This window comes from Rhinopithecus bieti, unplaced genomic scaffold (genome assembly GCF_001698545.2).
Source record: "Rhinopithecus bieti isolate Rb0 unplaced genomic scaffold, ASM169854v2 scaffold_50364, whole genome shotgun sequence".
Taxonomy (NCBI): Eukaryota; Metazoa; Chordata; class Mammalia; order Primates; family Cercopithecidae; genus Rhinopithecus; species Rhinopithecus bieti.
The window spans coordinates 758,614-783,878 of NW_016820096.1; the positions used below are offsets into that span (position 1 = coordinate 758,614).

Sequence of the window (25,265 nt, forward strand, 5' to 3'; positions counted from 1 at the left end):
AAAAAAAAAAAAAAAAACATTAGCTGGGACTGGTGGCTAGCACCTGTAGTCCCAGCTACTTAGAAGGCTGAGGTGGGAGGATGACTTGAGCTTAGGATTCAAGGCTGCTGTGAATTATGATCAGGCCACTGCACTCCAGCTTGGGCAACAGGAGACCCTGTTTCAAAACAAACAAGCAAACAAAAACCGTCCTAGTGGCATTAAACTATAATGCCATCTGAGTGGATGACCTCAATGTAGTATTGGCTACAAATTTTATTTGCACATATAACATATTCATTCTTTCAACAGAAGTTTCCTGTTCTGTTAAAATATAAAGTACTAGAGTGGCCTTTGTTCTTGAAGAGCTTCACTCTGAATCTTGTAACTGGTCTGGATGTGATCTTTCAATAAGGCAATAGCGGCAGCATAATAAGCCTCCAGGTCAGCATAGTAGCATAGTATTTTGTGTTACCTATTTTAGTAAGTTTACGTTTGGTTAACTCCTGTTGAGGAACAATATTATGATCAAAGAGATGATATGGTTTATTTATTAGATGAATCCTTGATGTCTTCATACTAATATAGAGCTCTGTCACAGCCTGCTTTGATCTGCTGGTTCCTGGGTGTGGTATCCAGCTGTTTGTCAGCGTCCCTCTCCATACCCATGGAAATCCCAACTGTATTGGGTTTTGGGTTGCCTACCAGGTTCACTGTTTAAAAATGTGAGTTGGAATGTTCCTTTTTACGTTTTTATTGAAAAGAACACAAGTTCTATGATGAGTTAAAATTACTATAAATGTTTATAGCTCATATTCATTGTATGAGATTAGTTGAAAAATCTTGTTTCCATGTTGCCTTCTGATGGAGTTTGGGTCAGGTGAAGGTGGTTACAAAAATGACACTAAAATTTTCACATTACACCATTGCTTGATAGTCATTCATTAATTCTTCACTTAGTCTACTTATTAAGTATCAACAAATCTTTATTTTGGAGATGAATAAGATGTGTCCTTTACAGTGGGAAAGTTTATTATTTAATAGAGCTGTTTACAGACTTCAATTTGCCTTCTTGATAAATGTGATGAACATGGTTTACAATTTACATAGATATTCAGGCTATCAGATCTTGGAATTGCTGAACTAAATTCTTCTGTATGTATTCTTATATGATTTTATCCTAGGTATTTGGGGAAATAAATACTGTCTGATGGGGGAGTAGATAGCTTTTTCAAATTTTGTATCTGCGAATGCATATTATCAGCCTAGCTTACATGACTATGCAATTATAAAGAAGTATAAAGCACAGGCTATTAAGTGGTCCAAAAGAAAGTAAGTACTCCGCTCATAAATCTTTGAAATCATGGGAATGTTTCCAGACAGAACAAGATGGAATTTATCTTCCTAATTGTGACACAGTACCTTGAAAAACGCAACTGGGTGCGTGGAGATAAGGATTTGTGTTTAATTTGCCATTTTAAAAGTTCCCCTGTCAAATTCAAGGTATTAAGTTGCTTTACGGAAGGCTAAGACCAAGCTCTAGATGCAAGACCGGGGAACTGACTGCCGGAACGTTTGTGTTGCAGCGCCTCGCCCCTGGCCGGTGCTCTTTCGCGAACGGACCATCTCTGCCAAGCGCCTGTTGGTAGGAACCTGCTTGGTCGCGTCTGAGGGGGCTTGTAAGGTGGCCGTGGCTGAAGCAGCCGCCCGGGGGAGTCTGTAGGAGGGAAACCGCCATGGACGATCAGGGTTGCCCTCGGTGTAAGACCACCAAATATCGGAACCCTTCCTTGAAGCTGATGGTGAATGTGTGCGGACACACTCTGTGAGTTGGGCGGCAGTGGATTCCCTGGGGGAGAGACGCGCTGGGTGGGAGGAGAGGGCCGGGAGATGCTAGGCCTCTTCTTAGTGGGAGCAAAGGGCGTTGTTAGTTTCAACATTGGGGAGGAAATAGGAAAAGACGGCGTTGTGGCTTTAAATGGACTGTAGCCGCTAGCCCCGAGCGGCTCTGGCATGCTTTGAACTGCGGGTTCTCAGTGTGGCTCCCAGCAGTTTGTCAGGTTCCCTCCTCCATAGTCAATGAGTAATATCCCGACTGTATTTCCAGGCTTTGGGTTGTTTACTGGGCTCTAGACATCGCTGATTAAAAGCGTGGGGTATTGGAGTGTTTATTTCATATGAAATGTTTTTATTGAAAAAGTGCGAAAGTGCTATGAAAACTTAAAATTTGCTTGAGTACATACTGCTGCTATTTATTGTATGAGTTAATTAAAAAACCCTATGTGTATGCCCACTTGTCCTGATGGAGTTCGGTTAGACTCCCATCATTAAAATGAAGAAAACCCGGACTCTAGGTAGTTAATTTTGAAGATATAATAATGGCTGGCATTTGAGTGCACATTTTGTGCCAGGCAGTGTTCTAAGCGCCTTACCATGAATTATCTCAGTTCATTCCTACAACAGTCCCATGAAGTAGGTACTGGTATTTCCATTTCACAGGGAAGGAAATTGAGACTGCTCAAGGTCCCTTATTAAGTGGGCCTTGAGAGAATTGGAACCCAGGAAGTCTGACTTTAGAACGCCCATTTTCAAGGGAAGGGGGTAGAAGGAGGGAGGTTGAGTTTGTGTATTTTGAAACTGGAATTGGTCAAAGTGTTTCTTGCCAGATTTCTTGTCAGATGTGGTTTAGTGAAGGTGGTTCTAGAAAGCACTTTGGGATAAAAAGGTGCCATGTAATGGTGAGCACATATTCCTGTAGGTTCTTTGAGGTTTATTGGAGGCAAAAAATAATGGATAATCTATAGTGTGTAGATAAGGTCTCCTCGCAACCCCAAATGCTGACAAAATGTAGAGCAATGACAGGGTCTTCAGGTAAGCATAAATTGCATGATTAGCTGTAGCTATAATTATTATATGGGATTTATTAGCTTACTTAACTTTTCTAATCTTTATTTTCCTTTGCTTTACTCTGCAAAGGAAGTATAGTAGAGCTGTGATTGAATGGTTTAAGATTAGAAGGTAAAAGTAATCAAGAAGAATGCATGGAAAAGGGAATTCTATATGGAAAACACTGTAGATAGACTGTTTTTAGAGAGATTTCTCTCCATTTTTTTCGTTCAATTTCTTTTCCATTTTTTTCGTTCAATTTCTCTCCATTTTTCTTTATCGGGTTTGTTATAGTGGAAACAGGAAAGTGGAACAGGAAAGAGAGTTTGTTTTTTTGGGAAGGATGCTAACTAAATGTAATTTACCAGAAGGATGCTAAATGTAATTTTCTGGCCTAGCAGCAATTAGCATTCAGGGAAGATTATACAATTTCAGTTAACATAAATGGCATTTTCATTAGGCAATTATAAAATATTTATTTTAATTGAAATTGCTTTTGTTGTGTCCTCAGCCCTTTTTGTTAAGGTCTAAGAGTTAAGACTTTTGTCTAATTCATTCTGGTGTTGCATTTAATCTGATTAATTTGCTAACCTGTTAGATAACAGGCTACATTTTACAGTCCTTTTTTGACTTGAAATGTGAACAAAATGAGTAAAAGGCTGTAGCATACTGGCTGAGAGAACAAGCTTTGGAATGAGCCTGTCTGATTTCACATTCTTTTACCGGCTCTGTGGCCTTAGGCAAATGACTAACTCTTTGTTAGCAGTTCTTGTTTGTACGATAGAGAAAATAGTGCTGCTTGTATCATGGTCCTTAAGTATTAAATAACATATGTAAAATATTTGGAGATATTTAGTAGAGTTTCTGTTACATAATATTTGTTTACTATATATTGGCTATTTTATTATTAATATTCTTTGCATGTGGCATGGGTGATAAGCAGAAATAAAATTAAAACAGGACTTACTTGGCCTGCTGTGAAATACTTGCACAATAATGATTAGCTTTAAATGATTTCGGTACACTATAAAACATGAAAATACAGCTTTGATTATAACGACTTTGTTGTAATTTTCTTTAGCATATTGTCTATCTAATTAGTACTTTTAAGGAAGTACTTTAATCTAGGCTAACACACTACTGTTTCTGAATGGAGGAGAGAACTCACTGATTTTTTTGGCAATCATTTAAAAAAATTAAAATTATATAAACAATAATAAAAGCATCCTAAATTATTAAGTGAAAGGTAAAAATTTTTGTGGTTCACCCCAGGAGGCGGAGCTTGCATTGAGCTGAGATTGTGCCACTGCACTCCAACCTGGCAACTGAGCCAGACTCTGTCAAAAAAAAAAAAAAAAAAAATTTGGGGTTCCCTTCCCCAGGGGGGAAAACTTTTAGGTTGTTTGTGTATATTTTCAGATATTTTCTAGGCATATGTAAACATGGGTGTGTTTGGGTAGAAAACTTTTTCTTCCTTTAGCATAAACAGGAATATAGCAGAAACATATATGTGTGTATATATGTATATATTTCCTTGCTTTTTTCATTATGTATATTGGGTAATTTCTCTAGATCAATATGCATATGTTTTTCTCTTTTAACAATTTGATAGTAGTCCATTGTTCAAATATAATTTATTTACCCAAATTTTTAAAATTAATATTTATTTAATTTTCCAATTTTTCCCTGGAGTAACCATCCATAAATATGCATATATATATATACATATATATCTCTGAGCACTTAGGCCAGTATATCATAAGATATAACAGGTAAAAATCATAGGGTAATGTCCGGTAGTAGAATTGTTGGGTCAGAGTTTCTGGCTTTTAAATTTGATAAATATGGCCCAGTTGTTCTCAAAAAAGATTATGTCAAGACAGGCATGGTTGTGCCTACCTGTAATCCTAGCTACTTGGGGGCTGAGGAGGGAGGATTGCTTGAGCCCAGGAGTTCGGGACCAACTTGGACAACATAGGGAAACCCCATCTTAAAAAAAAAAAAAAAAAAGATCTTGTCAATTATATTCCCAACAACTGTATGGAGATTCCTATTGCCTATATTGGGTAATAGTATTTTTTAAAATCTTGCATTTTAAAAGATGTTTAAAAGCATCTTATCAGATGCTTTTCTGATAAGAAAAACATCTTGGATTTTTTTTTTTTTTTAGACGAAGTCTTGTTCTGTCACCCAAGCTGGAGTGCAGTGGCATGATCTCGGCTCACTGCAACCTCCATCTCTCAGGTTCAAGTGATTCTCCTGTCTCAGCCTCCCAAGTAGCTGGGATTACAGGTGCATGCCACCATGCTCGGCTAATTTTTGTATTTTTAGTAGAGATGGGGGTTTCACTGTGTTGGCCAGGCTGGTCTCAAACTACTAACTTGGTGATCCAGCCACCTTCATCCTCCCAAAGTGTTGAGATTACAGGCATGAGCCACCACGCCCAGCCTGAGATGGAGTTTTGCTGTTGTTGCCCAGGCTGGAGTGCAATGGCGAGATAGCTTACCGCAACCTCCGCCTCCCGGGTTCAAGCAGTTATCCTTTCTCAGCCTCCCGAGTAGCTGGGATTACAGAGATGCACCACTACGCCCGGCTAATTTTGTAGTTTTAGTAGAGACGGGGTTTCTCCATGTTGGTCAGGCTGGTCTTGAACTCCCAACCTCAGGTGATCTGCCCGCCTCGGCCTCCCAAAGTGCTGAGATTACAGGTGTGAGCCACTGTCCCCGACCTCATCTTGGCTCTTAATGAAAAATTTTTTTGATACTTCGTTGAGTTTTTATAGCATGTATTTCATGGGATTGAATATAGGCATTTTTATAATACGCTTGTTAGCTTGAGAGGAGCAGGAATTATTTTGCTGAATGATTCTGGCTCAGTCTTACGATGTTGTAGTCAAGTTGTTGGCTAGGACTGCAGTCTGGACTTGACTGGGCCTGGAGTATCTGTTTCCAAGGTCACTCATGTGGCTCTTTTCAGGAGGCTTCAGTTCTTCCCTATGGACTCTTACATAGGGCTACTTATGACATGGCTTCTCTCAGAACTAGTGATATGAGCACAGGTGAGGAAGGTTGGGGAGATGGAGCGGGGAAGAGAGAAAGGGAGAGAGGAAGGGAACTGGAAGCTGCAGAGCCTTTTAAAACCTAATGATAGAAGTGATAGACCATCACCTCTGGTGTATTGTAGTGTTATAATGTGGGAGAGTACACACAAAAGTGTGAATACCAAGAGTGTGAATATCATTGGGCTATCTTGAAGCCTGGCTTCCACAGGATTTTATTAACTTATTTTTTTTTGTGTCCTCAAGTAGCGAAGACTTTTTGGAGGCAAGTGATAAAGTGAGTAGGAGTAGTGCTTCATAAAAGAGGAACTATAGGGTTATGGAAAAATTAACTAGGAGTTTTACTTAAGGGAGAAAATACAGGAGCAGAGATGAGAGAAAAGAGGTGAAACATTATTAAATACCTTTCTGTCTTAGCTGCTTGCAATTGAAGAAGGATATTTCTCTACTTATCAATTTAATCTAGCAAATGCACAAATGAATTGATTATATGCATATAGACGAAGATTGGATTTCATGTTTTTTTTTTTCTGTTCAAGGATGACCATTGTCTTAATTACAGAAAATGATAGTTTTTTTTTCTTTATCAGGCCACTTACTTCAAGAAATGGGCCTTCCGTTCTGAAGGCATATAGAATTATATGGAGGCGGTGGTATCTAATTCTCATTAAAGTACAGGCTTTAATAATTTAATTTCTGGTTGGACGCCGTGGCTTACGCCTGTAATCCCAGCACTTTGGGAGTCTGAGGCGGGTGGATCACCTGAGGTCAGGAGTTCAAGACCATCCTGGTCAACATAGTGAAACCCCTTCTCTACTAAAAATGCAAAAATTAGCCAGGTGTGGTGGCATGTGCCTGTAATCCCAGCTACTTGGGAGGCTAAGGCAGGAGAATCACTTGAACCTGGGAGGTGAAGGTTGCAGTGAGCTGAGATCATACCATTGTACTCCAGCCTAGGCTACAGAGCAAGACTCTGTCTTAAAAAAAAAATTAATTTCTATCCCAACCATTCTTGGCAAAACTTGTCTCTGGAAATTTTACATGCTAAATCTACTTTTTTCATTTTAAACACGCACAAGACACAAAGCACAAGATAAGCAAAATCAAGTACCTACCATCCTGATATATAAAGGCAATATTTTGCGATAGTTACTTAAGATCTTTCTCTTTCTTTTTTCCCTTTTTTTTTTCTGTTCTCCTGTTTCTCATTTACTAATGTTACTGGATAGTTTATCCTGAAGAGTCTGAATTTTGCTTATTGCATCTTTGTGATATTGTTAAATATGTTCTTCTGTTCTCAGTATTTCCTCTAAATTGTTAGTTATGTTTAAAAGTTTTATCAGATTAAGTTTGAATTTATTTGTTGATAAGAATGATAAGTGGCGGCCGGGCGCGGTGGCTCAAGCCTGTAATCCCAGCACTTTGGGAGGCCGAGGTGTAATGCCTACAGCATCTAGGATCTTATGAGGAGGGCCGAGCGGTGCGTTAGGGACAATCTGTTCGTCCAGGAAGGAATCGATGTCTCATCCTGGCTACCACGGTGAAACCTCACTTCTAATGCTAAAACAATACAAAATACTGTTGCCGGATGTTTTGTGTTTACCCTTTTTGCAAGCGAATTTAGAGCATTCGGTGAGCGGCGCTCTGTAGTCCCAGTCATACTTCCTGGGGAGGCTTGAGGCAGAGAGAATGGCGTAAACCCGGGAGGCGTAGTTTGCAGTGCTGAGAGATCTAGCAGCGCATTCTAGACTGGTTGAACAGAGAGAGACTCCTTCTCAAGAAAAAGTAAAAGAAGCATATAAAAAAAAAAAAAAAGAATGATTAGTGGTATTAAGTCATTTAATGTACTGATCTTATTCAGTACCTTTGTGCAAATTGAGAAACAGAGCCCCCTCTGGGTAGAAAATTAGGAAAAGGCACTTATTCTAGGTGGAAGATTTAGAAAAGGGACATTCTAGATATTAATTTATAATTTACTGTTGTGATAAGAGGACATAACTCTATAAAATTTCAGTCTTTTGAAGTTTTTTGAAAGCTTACTTATGGTCCAGCATATGGCCTGTCTTTGTGAACAATCATTGTACATTTGAAAAGAATATGCATTCTGTGGTTGTTGGGTGTAGTGTAGTATAAGTTATAAATGTGGTACATACTACCATACCCATCTTGGTTGATAGCATTACACAGATCTTCTGTATCTTTATTAATTTATTTTATCTACTCATCTTATGAATTACTCCACTATGATTATAGATTTGTCAGTTTTTCTTGTAAGTTTTGTCATACTTTATGCGTTTTGGAACTCTCTTCTTAGGTACATATTTGGGATTGTTATGCCTTCCTAATACATTTCTCCTTTTATCATTATGAAATGGCCCTCTTTATCTCTTGTAATACACTTTTTCCTGAAGATTCTATTTGATAATAATTTGGCACTGTCAGTTTTCTTGTGCTTACTATTTGATAGTATGCCTTTTTCCATTCATTTACTTTACAAAATTTTTTAAGCCATGTAGTATAACTCCTGGGCTCAAATGATCCTCCTGCCTCAGCCTCCTGAGTAGCCAGGGCTACAGGTGCATGGCACCTCACCTGGCTAATTTTTATTTATTTTTATTTTTTATTTTTTTATTTTTTATTTTATTTATTTATTTTTTTGAGATGGAGTCTCACTCTGTCGCCTAGGCTGGAGTGCAGTGGTGCGATCTCAGTTCACTGCAAGCTCCGCCTCCCAGGTTCACGCCATTCTCCTGCCTCAGCCTCCCGAGTAGCTGGGACTACAGGCACCCGCCACCATGCCAGACTAATTTTTTGTATTTTTAGTAGAGACAGAGTTTCACCGTGTTAGCCAGGATGGTCTCGATCTTCTGACCTCGTGATCCGCCCATCTTGGCCTCCTAAAGTGCTGGGATTACAGGTGTGAGCCACCGCGCTCAGGATTTTTTTTTTCTTTTTTAAAATTTTTAGTAGAGACAGGGTCTTGCTATGTTTCCCAGGCTGACCTCAAACTCCTGAGCTCAAGTGATCTGCATGCCTCAGCCTCCCAAAGTGCGGGGATTACAGGTGTGAGCCATCACGCCCAGCCATCTCAGGGTTGGTTTCTATTGACTGCAGGTTACATTTTTCTTCTCATTTATTTTTGCATGTTTACTACTTTTAATTGTCGGTGGTACATTATAGAAATTCTGGATTTTGTCTTTTTGTGAAAAGTGTTGATTTTTAAAATTCTTGCAGGTAGTTCATTTACTGGCAGATCACTTTGAACTTGTGTAGGCTTGGTTTTACTCTTTGCTAGAATGATATGTGGAGAACCCATTGTTTCCTTCCTTTAGTGTAACTCAACCTCACATTTTAATCCCTTCAAAACTTGTTGGGGCTTGAATTTAGTCTTTTTAAGAGTGCACCTAGTGTATGCCTTATTCTAGGATGTGGTTCTTACTCTTAGTTGAGGCATTTTTGGTATCTCAGCTGGATATCTGAGCTGTTAATAAGGTGTTAATGTGGTTTCTCTGCTTTGGCTGGTGGGAGCTCTAAGTATACCCAGTATTCCTCAACTGGAGTGTATTTTCGTCTCTTAACCACTCTCTTTTAAGCCTTGATTAGTTTTGCCCTACACATGTGCAGCCTATTTCTTGGCCAGGGATTTATGGGGGAATCCTACATGTCTTCTAGCCTCTCTGCCTTGTGGATTTCAGCCACATCAGCTACTCTGCATTCTGATCTCTGCCTATTTGACTGAGCACAATCACTATTCCCTTCTTAAACTCTTGTTTGCCAGGCATGGTCATGGCAATTTTTCCCAGATAGAAAGCTGAGGCAATTTGTAGGGAGTTTCCTATCTCTCACGGATGTCCCGTCCTGCCTGTTGTCTAATGCCTGTAAACAGTTGTATTATGCACTTCGTTTTATGGTTGCTCCTGGTGGGAAGGCTAATCTGGCATCAGTTACTCCGTCATATTTGTTAGCGAAAGCTAGCCTCACTATTATTAAGGCATTTACTTCTGCCTGTAGTCTTGCAGATTTTTCCCAGTTTCCCAGTGTACCTCTTGCTTTTCTTTTTTGTTTGAGACAGTCTCGCTCTGTTGCCTAGGTTGGAGTGCAGTGGTGCGATCTTGGCTTACTGCAACCTTGCCTCCCGGGTTCAAGCAATTCTCATGCCGTAGCCTCCTGAGTAGCTGGGATTACAGGTGTGTCCCACCACACCTGGCTAATTTTTGTATTTTTAGTAAAGATGGGGTTTGGCCATCTTGCCCAGGCTGGTCTTGAACTCCTGAACTCAAGTGATCTGCCCACCTTGGCCTCCCACCTTGGTCTCCCAAAGTGCTGGGATTACAGGCATGAGCTGTTGTGCCCGGCCCCAGTTTATTTTCTTTACCTCGAAATTGGCAGTGCCCTGTTAACATTTTCTTTTTTGTTGTACAGTTCTGATTACTTTGTTTTTTACTACCTCAGCTCCTTCCCTAATACTTTTGTAAGCATTGTTTTCTTTTAATGGAGTGTTTTGAGGTTGATTAGCAGTATAATGATGCAGAACAACGCTAGAGAATTGATGCCTCCTGTCTTCTGACTGGTAATTACAGTGAAGATATCTCAAGATTCTTCTGAAGGGGAGGTAGTTTGTGCTTTCACACATATGTAAGAGTTGGTGTTGCATGTATCTTAATTATCAAGAGACAGGTTGAGGAGTAGAAGGAATACCAAATCTCAAGTTAGAAAATCTAGGCTGTAGTTTCACCATAGACTAGCGAGTTATAGGCCAGCCATTTAACTTTGATTTGTTCACTTGTTTATAATAGATAGCATCCAGCCCCTTGAAGCTCTTAAAATTTGGATAATTTAATAGTTACTTAGAAAATTATTGACTGTGTGCAGTGGCTCACGTCTGTAATCCCAGTGCTTTGGGAGGCCGAGGCAGGTGGATTACGAGGTCAGGAGTTCGAGACCAGCCTGACCAACATAGTGAAACCCCAGCTCTACTAAAAATAGAAAAAATTAGCCAGACGTGGTGGGGTATGCCTGTAATTCCAGCTACTCGGGAAACTGAGGCAGTAGAATCGCTTGAACCAGGGAGGCGGAGGTTGCAGTGAGCCGAGACTACACCACTGCACTCTAGCCTAGGTGATACAGAGTGAGACTCTGTCTCAAAAAAAAAAAAGAAAAAAAGAAAAAATCATTGTAGTCAGTAGTCTTTTCTTTGACCTTACAACATTAATAAAACTCTTTCATAAAATAAAGTTTCAGTTATTTAGTTATTTGTGTTAGTTGTAATTGTTTTTTCCCAGTGTGAGGGATGGTGCTGATCACTCTGCAGAATATGAATATTTCATTACAGATTGCTTATTATATGACTCATATATATTTTTTGTTTGATCAGAAATGACTATTAGTGTTCTTCAGTCTTTAAGATGCAGCATGCTAATATACTTAGTTACTTTTCTTACTGAGCGTAACTTATAGTTCTTTAAAACTATGTTTACAAGATATTTAGTGATTATATTATTTGTAATATTTCTACTCTCCTCTAATTCTCTTCTACACTGGGAATCCTTTTTAAAGATTTATTTCATATATATATACATACACACACACACACACACACAAAATTATGTCTTTTTTTATTTTTTTTTTCTGAGATGGAGTCTGGCTCTGTCGTCCAGGCTGGAGTGCAGTGGCGCGATCTCGGCTCACTGCAAGCTCCGCCTCCCTGGTCCACGCCATTCTCCTGCCTCAGCCTCCTGAGTAGCTGGGACTACAGGCACCTGCCACCACGCCCGACTAATTTTTTGTATTTTTAGTGGAGACAGGGTTTCACCGTGTTAGCCAGAATGGTCTCAATCTCCTGACCTCGTGATCCGCCTGCCTCAGCCTCCCAAAGTGCTGGGATTACAGGCGTGAGCCACCGCACCCTGCCCAAAATTATGTCTTAATGATGGGTATACATTCTGAGAAACTCATGTTAGGCAGTTTTACTGTGTGCACATCATACAGTGTGCTTATGGTATAGTACCTGGTATAGTCTATACTATACCTAAGCTATATGGTATAGCTTATTGCTCTTAGGCTACAGGTCTGTGTAACGTGTGTTACTGTACTGAGTACTGTAGGCAGTTGTAACACAATGGTTTTTGTGTATCTAATCATATCTAAACATAGAAAAGGTACAGTAAAAAAGGATAAAATGATACGCCTATATAGGGCAGTTACCATGAAAGGAGTTTGCAGGACTGGAAGTTGTTCTGGGTGAGTCAGTGAGTAAGTGGTGAGTGAATGTTAAGGCCTAGGATATTACTATACACTACTGTAGACATTATAAGCCCTGTACACTTAGGCTACACTAAATTTATAAAAAAATTTTCTTTCTTCAATAATAAACCCTAGCTTATGGTAACAATTTTACTTTATAAATTTTTCTTTTTTTGAACTTTTTGACTGTTTTGTAATACCTAGCTTAAAACACAAATTATGCAGCTATACAAAAATATTTTATTTATATCCTTATTCTATAAGACTTAAACTTTTTTTCAACTGAAAACATTTTAAGGCCAGGAGTGGTGGCTCACGCTTGTAATCCCAGCACTTTGGGAGGCTGAGGCGGGCAGATCACTAGGTCAGGAGATCGAGACCATCCTGGCTAACATAGTGAAACACTGTCTCTACTGAAAATACCAAAAATTAGCCGAGCGTGGTGGCACACACCTGTCGTCCCAGCTACTTGGGAGGCGGAGGCAGAGGTTGCAGTGAGCCGAGATTGCGCTACTGCACTCCAGCCTGGGCGACAGAGCGAGACTGTCTCGGGGGGGAAAAAAGAAAAGAAAATATTTTAAATTTAGTTTTTCCTTTTTTTGAGACAGGGTCTCACTCTGTCAACCAGGCTGAACTGCAGGGGCATGATCACGGCTCACTGCAGTCATGACATCCCTGGCTTAAGCAATCCTTCAGCTGTAGCCTTCTGAACAGCTGGGACTCCAGGTTGGCACCACCATGCCCGGTTAATTTTTTTGATTTTTAGTAGGGATGAGGTGTCATTATGTTGCCCAGGCTGGTCTTGAACTCCTGGGCTCAAGTGATCCTCTCGCCTTGGCCTCCCAAAGTGCTGGGATTGCAGGCGTGAGCCACTACACATGGCCCTATTTTGTTTTACTTTTTTAGCTTTTCATTAAAAACGAAGATACAAACATACACAGTAGGACACACATTAGCCTAGGCCTACCCAGGGTCAAGGATCATCAATATCGCTGTCTTCGTCTCACGTTTTTTCCCATTGGAAAGTCTTCGAGAGCAATAACATGCATGGAGTTGGCATCTTCTATGATAACAATGCCTTCTTCTAGAATACCTCCTGAATGATCTGCTGAGGCTGTTTCACAGTTAACTTTTTTTTAATTAGTAGAAGGAGTACACTATAAAATAAGGATTAAGAAGTCATAGTATAGTAAATATACAAACCAATATCATAGTCATTTATTATCATTATTAACTACTATGCACTGTACATAATTGTATATGCTATATTTTCATATGACTGGTGGCACAGTAGGTTTGTTTACCCTAGTATCACCATAAGCAGGTGAGTAATGTGTTGTGCTAAGATGTTAGGATGGCTACGAAGTCATTAGGTGATAGGAATTTTTCAGCTGTATTATAATCTTAAGGAACAGACATCATTGTATATGTGGTCTGTCTTTGACCAAAATGTCCTTGTGTAGTGCACGACTATATATAGTTTTGAATTTTGGAGGAAATCTATCCAGATTTCTACCTGCAGGTATCAGAAAGTTTCATAGCATCTTTGGCTTCATGAACATTCTCTTTTCCATGGAAATTATGTTCTCAAACTTGTATTCCAAGGGTCAAACAGGTGAATCTATCTATTGGATGTTCAAACTTATTTGTTAAATTGCAAATTGTTTTATTCTGTAAGGATCTAAAATAGTAGTTCATTAGTTTCCTTTAGGGATACAAATATAAAAATGGAATTAATTTTTTCTCATTGCTTTTTTTCTGCTGTGGGCATAAAAATATTATGTCTAACAAATATATACTGATAGTATGATTGCCTGGGTTGGAATCCTAGGTTTGCTACTTATTATTAGCTGTGAGATTTAGGGAAAATTAGTGATTCTTGTTAAAACTTTTTCTCATCTGTACAATGGGTTCACTAGTTAGTAGTGATACTTTACTGTGAAGATTAGATGAGGCACAGTTAGAGTAAATTTAAGAATTCAAGTAAATCTATGAATTCAAGTAAATTTACTCTATAATCCATACAGAGTTATTTTCAGTATTCTGTGTCCAAAAAAATACAGTTTTTTAGCTTAAGTTTCAGGACTCTTTCGGCAATTTATTTTGTTTACTTAGCAGCTTGTTCCTGAGACAGCAAATAGAATGAGAGTAATTGAGTGAAAATTAAATGAGATTTTAATGGTTTTCTTCAGGTTTCAAATGTGTTAAGCCTATTTTCAAAGAAAAAATAAGACAACAGTAATTTACTAGTTGTTGGTGTTTACTAATTAATGTATTTGCAGTCTTTCTCATACACTCAATAAATTTTCCGGCCAGTGATTCCAAAACTTACCTCATCCTAAGAATCATCTGGGGTGCTGCTTTAAAATGCAGATTTCTGGGCCCTACCATAGTCTTTCGAGGTGGGGACCAGTATTTTATACTCTATCTAGTTAAATTTTGTGGTCTAAGAGGGTTGAAAATACAGTTCTGGGGAAACAACAGTGAATGTGGCAGACATGGCTTCTGCCCCCTTTTCTTTTATAGTGTCTTAGCTCTTCGTTTGAGTCATTAAAAATAAATTAGTTTTCTTTCTTTTTTTTTTGAGACGGAGTCTCGTTCTGTCGCCCAGGCTGGAGTGCAGTGGCGTGATCTCGGCTCACTGCAAGCTCCGCCTCCCGGGTTCATGCCGTTCTCCTGCCTCAGCCTCCCAAGTAGCTGGGACTACAGGCGCCCACCACCAAGCCCAGCTAATCTTTTTTGTATGTTTTTAGTAGAGATGGGGTTTCACCATGTTAGCCAGGATCGTCTCGATCCCTTGACCTCGTGATCCGCCCGCCTCGGCCTCCCAAAGTGCTGGGATTACAGGCATGAGCCACCGCGCCCGGCTTTTTTTTTTTTTTTTTTTTAACAAGGAAGAAAAGGAAAGTTTATAGTTATAAAAATATTCTTTGTAGTTAAGATGTGAAAGTGGGGTTTATTGTTAAATAAGATATTTTTTTAAAAAAATTACTGTTTGCTAAAGAAACATAAACCTGAAATCTTGCAGCCTAATTTTAGCTGTTCTGCTGATTTAGGAAAAGGTCCTTTGGGGAAGCAAATCATTTTGGTTGGTTGGGTACAGGTTTTGCAAAGTTAGCATCAAGGGAACAAAAATGTTTGGGTGATACCAAATATACAAATGTACGTGGTTCCAAATACGGAAATGGTTTTGTCTAAAGCAGCCACTGAAGAGAAATTATCTAAATATTAGCCCCTTTAGGAAAGTGGAATGTGATGTCTGATTTGGCTCTCAGGCTTAGTATGAAAGCTTGTGCAAAAGTACAGCTTACAAAATGCTATTTATTTTATTAAAAGGATTGATAGGAAGTTGACAGACTTAATTTAAATTTGGAAGGAGCTTAGCAAACATCCTTCTAGTTATATTTTAGGTCTCCCTCCACCTTTTTTTTTTTTTAATCAGATGGGGAAACTGAAGTCTAAGAAAGGATATATGGTTGCATAGCCCACCTGGACAGCTCCAGTCTCTTTTTTTGTGTGTAAATCCCAGTCAGAAATTAAATTTCAAAATTAATTTTCAATTATATTTTGATTACTTGTTGGCTAAATAATTTTTTTTTGCTGTAATGCAACTGGGTTGTAACTCAAACTCATGCATAAGATGAAAAAACTACAATATTAAAAATCATTTTGATCTGCTTAGAAAATTTTCTCTTTCTATTTTATTTTCTAGGGTGCTAACATGATAAAAGCATCTTTAAATATTCAATAATGATATTTTCCTGATACTGTATTTGCCACATCTTGATTTTTTATTGATGATATATAAACAATGACATAATATTTGGTTTTTGATGTATAATCAGATGCCAACTAGGAAGCCTAAATGAATTGTATTGCTGATGCAGTGAAATGATTTGTAGGACAACTTATTTTATAGTATTTTATTTTCATATTTATTTTACAGAAATATACATTATTTACATGTACAAACAAATATATATATTCTCTACAAAAAGATAAGAAAATGTAAAATTTACCAGACTTTATCAGAAATGTTTGGAGTGTTAGGTTTTCTTTTCATTTACTAAGTTGGAATATGTAAAAAAGAATTTTGAGATGAGGACAAGTGATTGTATACCTCACTTAGTTTTTTTAGAACACAAATATGACAGTGGTTATATCATTGAAAATTAATGAAGCCTCCATCAATATGGTGCAGTGCCTCTGCACCACTGATTTATATATATTTAATGAACTTGCTATTCTAATTTCAGGTAACTGAAGCAAACTGCATCTAGCACTAACTGGTTTACTTACAAACAATTCATCTCATTAAAATATAAATATCTTGAAATTTACCAAAATTAAATATAATTTCTTTATAAATAGTTCTAGTGTGTTTTCTTTTTGGTGTTAACTAACATGTTTCTAAAGAAATCATCATATTTTGGTACTGTTTCAGATAATGTTACCAAAATATGTTGTTTTATTTGATCTTATTTCTTGCTATTGATCTAGAATGGATTTGGAATAGAAGATATGGGACAAAAAAGCTTTCAAAAGTGATAGGATTTATGAAGTATGACATGCCAGATGCTATATTTTTGAGATCTATTGGAGCACATGTGAGGACCATTTAAGGATCTATATCTATATTCTTTGGGATTAGAAATATAATTTTAATATTTGCATTTTAAAAAAGTTTATTTTAAAATAGATTTATTTTAAGGATGTATGTTATGTTTTATTCAAAAGATGCCACAAGATAATATTTAAAATGTTTTTGACAAAAGAAAAAAATTGTACATAGTACTTTCACAGAGGAGTTCTTTTAATTTTTACCTTCTTATTTGTGTGTGTGTGCTCTGTAGTACCAGCTGCTCTGGAGGCTGGGGTAGGAGGATTGCTTGAGTCCAGGAGGTCAAGGCTACAGTGAGCTATGCATGTGCCACTATACTCTAGCCTGGGTGAGAGAGTGAGGCTCTGTCTCAAAGCAAACAAACAACACGTTGGAGAATGCTGTTTTAATTTTTGACACAGTAACTAATTTTGTAAGAAATCATGTTACTCTACCATTGCACTAGTTATTATTATTATTTTTTGAGATGGACTCTCTGTCGCTGAGGCTGGAGTGCAGTGGCATGATCTTGGCTCACTGCAACCTCTGCCTCCTGAGTTAGAGCAATTCTCCTGCCTCAGCCTCCTGAGTAGCTGGGATTACAGGTGTGCGCCACCATGCCTGACTAATTTTTGTATTTTTAGAAGAGACGGGGTTTTGCCATGTTGGCCAGGCTAATCTTGAACTCCTGACCACAGGTGACCCACCCACCTCGGCCTCCCAGAGTGTTGGGATTACAGGCGTGAGCCACCGCACCCAGCCTGCACTAGTTATTTATTGCTGTCTAACAAATTATCACAAAACTAAATGGCTTAAAATAACAAACATTTATTTTCTCATGGTTCTTGTGTGTCAGGAATTTGAGCATGGCTGGGCTGGGTAGTTCTGGCTCAGGGTGTCTCATGAGATTGCGATCAAGATTAAGCTGGGGCTCTATTCATTTGAAGGCTTGACTGGAGTTGGAGGATAGACAGTTGACCCTTAAACAACATGAGTTTGAAGTGTGTGTGTCCACTTATATGTGGATTTCAAAAAACAGATGAGGATTGAAAATACAGTATTCACAGCATGCAAAACCCCATGTATATGGAGGGCTGACTGTATTAAGCTCACTCGTGTGGTTTTTGTCAGTAGTCCTCAGTTTTTTTTTGGCTAGAGGTGTCAGTTCTTTGTTACATGGGCCTCACCTAAGGATTTCTTCAGTGTTCGCATGACACAGTAGCTTTCCTCTCCTCTGGTGGATGATTCAAGAGAGAGACAAACAGAAGCCACAATGTCTTCTGTGAACATCATTCAGACACCATCATTTCTGCTGCATTCTGTTTGTTCAGAGTCCTAAATACAGCTTACATTCAGGGTAAGGGGAATTGGGCTTCACCTTTTGATGAAAGAAGTATAAAGAATTTGTGGCCATATGTAAAACCACACCAACCACATATGTGTATTTATCACTGGAATACCCTGAATCCAAGAGGGCTCCCAATGATTATTGTCTCCTACTTTTTATGTCCTTGCTTAGTTTCTCCCTGATTGTATCAGGATTGCTTGTATAAACCAATCGAATATGGTAGAAGTTTCTCATTTCCAAGGCGAGGTCTTTAACAAAGACTTTGTGGCTTTCCATGTGGTTACTCTCTATGTTCTTGGGCAACTTGCTGTCGTGAAAGACAGTTTATGTGTCGTCAGCAGCCTTATGAAGTTCCATGTGGTTAAGAACTGAGGCCTTCTACTAACAGCCAAGTGAGTGAGCCATCTTAGTCTTCAGTCCCAGTCCTGTCTTCAGCTGACATCTTGACAAATAAGCTGCTCCTGGATTCCTGACACTGAGAAACTTTGTGAGATAATAAATTGTTTATTGTTTTAAGCTGTCAAGCTTGGTGGTGTTTTGTTATGCGGCAACAGATAACTAATAGAATCCCTTCATCTTTGTTAAAACAAAAGGCACATTGCCAAAAGCTGTACACATATTAGGGATTTTTTTTTTAATAATCGGGAGAAATTTCTAAGGGCCCATGTTCAACAAGCCATTGTCGTTAGAGAGAGAAGTGGTTTTTGTTCAGAGGCACATAAACTACTTTTATTCAGAAGTTATCAAGGGGGAATCTAGTAGTATTGTAAATACATTTTAATATCATGTAAGATGTGATAATAATTTAGTGTTTTTGTGAGAATCCTATAAGCTTCCTATGATTCTCTAAGGTCTGGGTTACATTCTATAATGCATGAAATAGCAATTTGAGGAACTAATTCTTTATAAAAATACTTTTACCTTATTAATAGATTTGTTTCTGTAAGTAATAATGCAGTGGAGTTGAATCTTATGTGGAATTTGTATATATGTTTGTTTTTTTTTTTTTCAGAGACAAAATTTCACTCTGTCACCTGGGTTGGAGCATAGTGGCATAATCATGGCTCACTGTAACTTCAGACCTCTGGGCTCAGGAACCCTCCTGCCTCAGCCTCCCAAGTAGCTAGTACTATAGGCATGTGCCACCGTGCGCAGCTAATTTTTTTTTTTTTTTAGACGCCTAGGCTGGAGTGCAGTGGGGCGATCTCAGCTCACTGCAACCTCTGCCTCCCGGGTTCAAGTGATTCTCCTGTCTCAGCCTCCAGAGTAGCTGGGACTACGGGCGCGTGCCACCACACCTGGCTAATTTTTGTATTTTTAGTAGAGATGGGGTTTCACTATGTTGGCCAGGATGTTCTTGATCTCCTGACCTCATGATCCACCCGTCTCAGCCTCCTGAAGTGCAGGTATTACAGGCGTGAGCCACCGTGCCTGGCCTAATTTTTTATTTTTTGTAGAGACAGGGTCAGGCTTTGTTGTCCATACTGGTCTTGAACTCTTAGGCTCAAGCCATCCTCCTGCCTTTTCCTCCCAAAGTGTTGGGATTATAGGCTAGTCACTGCACTCAGCCTGGAATTTGTGTTCTAAAGTCATGTAAAGCAGAAAATATGGTGAAGATTACCCTTAATATTAGAGATCAGAAATTGTCCATATGGGTAAATAATTTTTCTTTTTTTTTTTTTTTGAGACAGAGTCTCGCTCTGTCGCCCAGGCTGGAGTGCAGTGGCCGGATCTCAGCTCACTGCAAGCTCCGCCTCCCGGGTCTACGCCATTCTCCTGCCTCAGCCTCCCAAGTAGCTGGGACTACAGGCGCCCGCCACCTCGCCCGGCTAGTTTTTTGTAGTTTTAGTAGAGACGGGGTTTCACCATGTTAGCCAGGATGGTCTCGATCTCCTGACCTTGTGATCCGCCCGTCTCGGCCTCCCAAAGTGCTGGGATTACAGGCTTGAGCCACCGCGCCCGGCCAATAATTTTTCATTAAACCTAGCGCAGCCAGTTTTCCCTACAGCATAGTAATAAATCAGTATTCCCTACCTGAACACCAGATGAAATTATTGGCTCTTGTTTTGGCATTATATTGAAAAGACTTCCTTTAAACACTGTCATATATAGTCCAGTAAGACGCTTGTTCTAGGAGAGGCATTGAAACTGAGTGCAACACAGGGAACAGCAGAGTGACATCTCTCATTTTATGATTACTCTGGGGTATAGAGATTGTCACTGAGGACAGGCTGGGGAAATGGGACTGCTTTCTAAAAATGTCTTTCTCTTTTTGCTGAACATATATAAGTGAATTTGTGTAAGTAAATATGCACATGATGTGATGCCATTGTGTAATGCTTCTAAAACGTAAATACTTGTCTTTTTTTGGGGAAAAGTAGACTTTTTATTTATTTCATTATGCTTACATTATTTGATAGCCTATTTAATGGACTGTGGGATAACAAAGGTTGAGTTTTGTTAACTTACGTATAGCGCAATGTGGGAACCTCTGTTCATAACAATGTGTCTATGTCATTAAGGAAAGTTTCAGTGATAGTACACAGCAACCACACACATTTGTTGAACACAAATGCATTCAAGACAGAGTTATATTGAAAAAAGTTTAAAATAGAACTTCTACATTTTGGAGTATGCTACACGTGTCTGGAAAAGTTCAGATAATGTTTTGTTACTCTTGGAACATGCGTTATTGTATGTGAAATTCTCAACTTTTATAGAAAATGAGCTAACAAGTGCTTTTCCCATTACTAAAGAGGCTGAATATTCAAGAGTAATCATGGAAGAATTTTTAAAAATAGTATATTTTTATAGTTCACAGTGTCTTATGGATTGCTTACAATTTAACAGTTAAGCTGGAGGATGGAAAAATCTTGATGTAAGTGGTAGGAACTTCTGCCAACTGCAAATCAATTAAAATGAAAATAAAGCAAGTATAAAGTTTTAGTGTTACTGGGAAGATATCATTTGACTCACAAAGGTGTCATTCATGTGCTCTTTCTGGCTGTATACTTGTGGCCTAAAGCTGTAGTCTTTTGAGGATTTAATTATTAATACAGAAATGTGTTTTACAAAATAGAGCCATTCTATTTTGATGTCATGTAGTTTCTTTTTAAAATGTATAAATGCCCTTGCATATTTTTGGGCAAAATCAATTGTGCTCTCTTGTATTTGGAGGTAAATGACAACAGGATATTCACTTCCAGTTTAAGTAGTAGCCTACAGTTTCTCTTGAATTTAGTTTTTGGCTTGGTTAAACCATTAGTGTATTTGACCTGGACTAGAACTTGATTTTAAGATGTCATCAGCTGTGAGTTCCCAAGTGACTGGCTCTCAAATTTCACTGAGCGAGAACAGGCTATTTGACTTGTTAGTCTTAAGAAATCATATGCAACTTTCTGGTATTGCAGAAGTTGTTCAGAAACATAACATAGAGTTCTAAGAAGCTGAAAATTTCCTGTTTAAAACTAATGGTATAGAGAGTAATTTATTTTGTTATATCTAGAGGGATTGGTGTTTGAGATGGAAATACATACTGATCTGACAGTTTCTTACTCTCATTTACCTCTTTCCTCAGTTTTTGGTGATAATTCCAAGTTATATCAATATATAGACTGTATTCAAGCCACTATGAAAATTTTATCTAAATGCAGTTCCAGATTTTGCAGTATTTTAGTGCATTTTTTCTTTATTGTCCACACACACACATACACACACAGACTAGAATGTTTGACATTTTCTGGTCATCAATTGAGACATTGAAATGTCTTGTTTGATAAAGTTATACTACATTTTGTTTCAAACGTATTTTTAATAGACTGTTCCTAAGCATTTGAACCAAACAGCAGCTATGAGCTTAGGGCTTTAGGGCAAGATTTCCTAGAATATCATTCATGTTACTCCTAGTTTACATCAGAAGAATATAGGAGACAAACTACAATTTAGTTTCAGTTAATACTTTCCAAATTTTTACCCCTGTGGCATTTGTCTAAGAAATGCTGATGAGTCACAGAGATTCCCTTTCTGTCCTCAACTAGAACATATGTAGAATAGGAAATAGGAGAAGCTGTTCATTCATTTCCTTGCTTTTAGTTTTTTTTCCTGCTCTTGGCAGTGTATTGATTCCAGTGCTTTATTTATTTTGTAATTTTTATTTTACGACTTCCTATGTACAAGGAGTTGATGATGCAAAGTTGAATAAGAGGTAATTTTTGCCCTGAGGTCTCATAGCCAAGTATGGAAGTTAGACAAACAAAATATTACAATACACTACAATAATTGTTATGAGTGTTGTTGGAACCATCTAAGGAGCATAATTTAGATGGTAGAGGGCTGTGGGGCCAACAAATATACCAGATATTCAAATAAGAAAGCTGCGGTCATACTATATGTACTAGGTTTATTTCTAAGCACTATGAAGTTGTGCCCATAACTGTCTCCTTAATAACTTCCAAATTGCAGATTTTATCCTATTCCCCTTGTAGTCTGTGTCCTCCTCATCTCTACTTGGACTTTTTTTTTTTTTTTCTTTTTGAGGCAGGGTTTTGCTCTGTTGCCCAGGTAAGAGTGCAGTGGCAAGATCATGGCTTGTTGCAGCCGTGGCTTCCAGGGCTCAAGCAATCCTCTCATGTCAACCTCCTGAGTAGCAGAGACTACACGAGTGTGCCACTACACCTGGCTAATTTATCTTTTTGTAGAGACAGAGTCTTACTGTGTTGCCCAGGTTGGTCTTGAACTCCTGGGCTCAAGTGATCCTCCCACCTCAGCTTCCCAGAGTGCTGGGATTACAGGTGTGAGCCACGTTGCCTGGTCCACTTAGACTATTTCAACTGTCTCCTGGCTGGCTGAGGACTGCTTCAAACTTAATTACCATGGATACTGCTTACTACTGCCCCACTCCTCCCAACCCTCAAAAAAAAAAACCCAAATTCAGAAAACAAAACAAAAAATAGTCTTCCCCTTTTAACCATGATACTTCCTGCTTAAACTTCTTTGGTGGTTTCTTGTGTCTTCCACCAGTGCTTCTCACATTTTAAAAAGTAACATTAACAGTGGAGGAAAACAAATTTGTACCCCTAGTTTGTATGGAGGTGCAACTAGAAGTGTCACTTTGAAAGCCCCTTTGAAGTTTTGGTTGACCTTAAAATGCATGTAAGATTTTAATTTTAAATATTTTCTGTGTTAGTATTAAAACAAAAAGTATATGCCTTCCTAATTTTCTATCTCATACCCCTAACCTTTGCATAAAATTGATGTTTTAGGAAGACGCACCATGTTTTCCTCTGGCTTTATGTAATCCCTGACACACAGACCCCATGTAGTTCAGTGATTTTCAAACTGTGTTGCCTGAGAGATTTCAAACTGAAACTCTGGAGAGATTGTTTGAGGCAGCTGCTCATTGTCATCCCTTAAACTAGAGCAGTCTCCATTTATCTGTTTACATATTAAGTTTCTGGGTAACATTTAGTATGAAGAAAGTTCTGTTATTAAAGAAATATAAGCCTGAAAATGCTACTGTAATGTATGCTAAAATCCAGATTCCTTAGCTTATCATGTAAAGGTTTTCTGGGCTGACCTCTGCCTATTTTACTTTTCTTTCTTCTCTCTGTCCTCAGCTTCCAGCACCTTTCCTAGAGATTGAAACTTGAAACCTGAGGGCGAAATTAATTTTGTTTGGCTCTGGAGTGTTGGCTTGCATAGCATTTAAATTAAAACAAAAACTGAATTAGTTGCCAACATGTAAAAGTGAGGAGACATCATGTAAAAGTTTGGATCTCTCGCTTTTGTTAAAAAACTGCTAGATCTGGTAACTTTGGCTCCGTATTCTCATCAACATGGAGTTGATGAGTAGCCATCGTTAACATGCTATGCATTCTTTAGTTGGCCAGTTTGATGAATCTTGGAAATTGTTGATGCTTTGAATAGAAGGTATACCAATAACCTTTCAAAAGGAGACTTTTCCTGTTGTTCTTGTTTAAAAAGGAATTTTCTACATGCCATACTATTTATTGCAGGTATACTGTACTTAATCTTTGCTTTGTATGTGTTAGGCCTAAGTTAAATAAATTAGACTTATAAGTAAAACTGCTTTATGCATAATATTTCTCTAAATGACGATTAGTTAATAAAATCATATCTAGCCTTAGGTCAAATATTTATTATCATTCTGTTATTTAAAAGGAATTTTTTAAAATTATAAGAATAATTTTTACTTATTTAGAGTTCTGTTCTGCCCAGAGAGCATAGTATGATATGGAAATAGATCTTCTGATTAGAATTTATTTAAGTAGTAGAAAATTCAAGCCGGCTTGTGTAGGGAGAAGATGAAGTGAGAGAAACTGAAATGTGAAAGATTAAAGTTGCAAACAGTTTTGATGCAATTAAATAATATATCTATTCCAAGTGGACAATATAAATTTATGCATTATTGGAATGATGTGGTCATATTATTTGAAATTTGCACAAATAGAATCATACTACACCTTTACCTTTTTTTTTCAGTTAGTGGTAGATTTTGAGCATCAGCATACGCTTTACCTCCTTTTTAGCAGGTAATATTTCGTTATATGGATATTGCTTCTATTGATGGAAATTTAGAAATATAAAATTTTGATAGCTCTTTCTAAATTTTTTTTTTTAAAGTGCACTGGTTAATTCCCTGCAACAGTATATAAAAGTGCCTTTCCCCTCTGATACTTGTGTAACATGCAGGATTTCATAAAGGCTCTATTTTAACTCACTGGGGTTACAATTAACACCTCGCTGCCTTTCATATTTGTATTTAGCAGCAAGTCTCCAATATGTTTGTAAGAATACAGACATAAAACCTTTTCTTCTTAATATCTGTGCTTTAAGTAAACACACAGATTAAAGTTTTCATTTAACATTATTTAACTTTCTGAGCAATAAAAGTCTGAAAGAACATTTAGAAATACAATTGTATGAAATAGCTATTGTTTGTAAGCACTTTATCCACCTCTTATTTCTGTAAAAGAGTCATATTACAATTACTATGAGATCTATTCTTTGGGCAGCTGGAAAGCAGGACGAGGAAAAATCGTTCTCCTCTTGTCTGGTAGAAAGTACATTGTGCCCTCTGGTACCAGACTTGGGCTTTTTCAAAGGATAATGGATTCCACACAGGTGAGTCA

General features: G+C 38.1%; 1 protein-coding gene across 1 annotated transcript in view; it reads left to right on the top strand.

The window, feature by feature from the left end:
- The first annotated feature begins 1,576 nt into the window (after positions 1-1,576).
- MNAT1 (MNAT1 component of CDK activating kinase) overlaps positions 1,577-25,265 on the top strand; it is a 182,416-nt gene continuing 158,727 nt past the window's right edge. Inside the window, exon 1 of the mRNA XM_017859423.1 lies at positions 1,577-1,804. Coding sequence (XP_017714912.1) covers positions 1,716-1,804 — 89 coding nt within the window. The 5' untranslated portion in view covers positions 1,577-1,715. The remainder of the gene's footprint in view (positions 1,805-25,265) is intronic.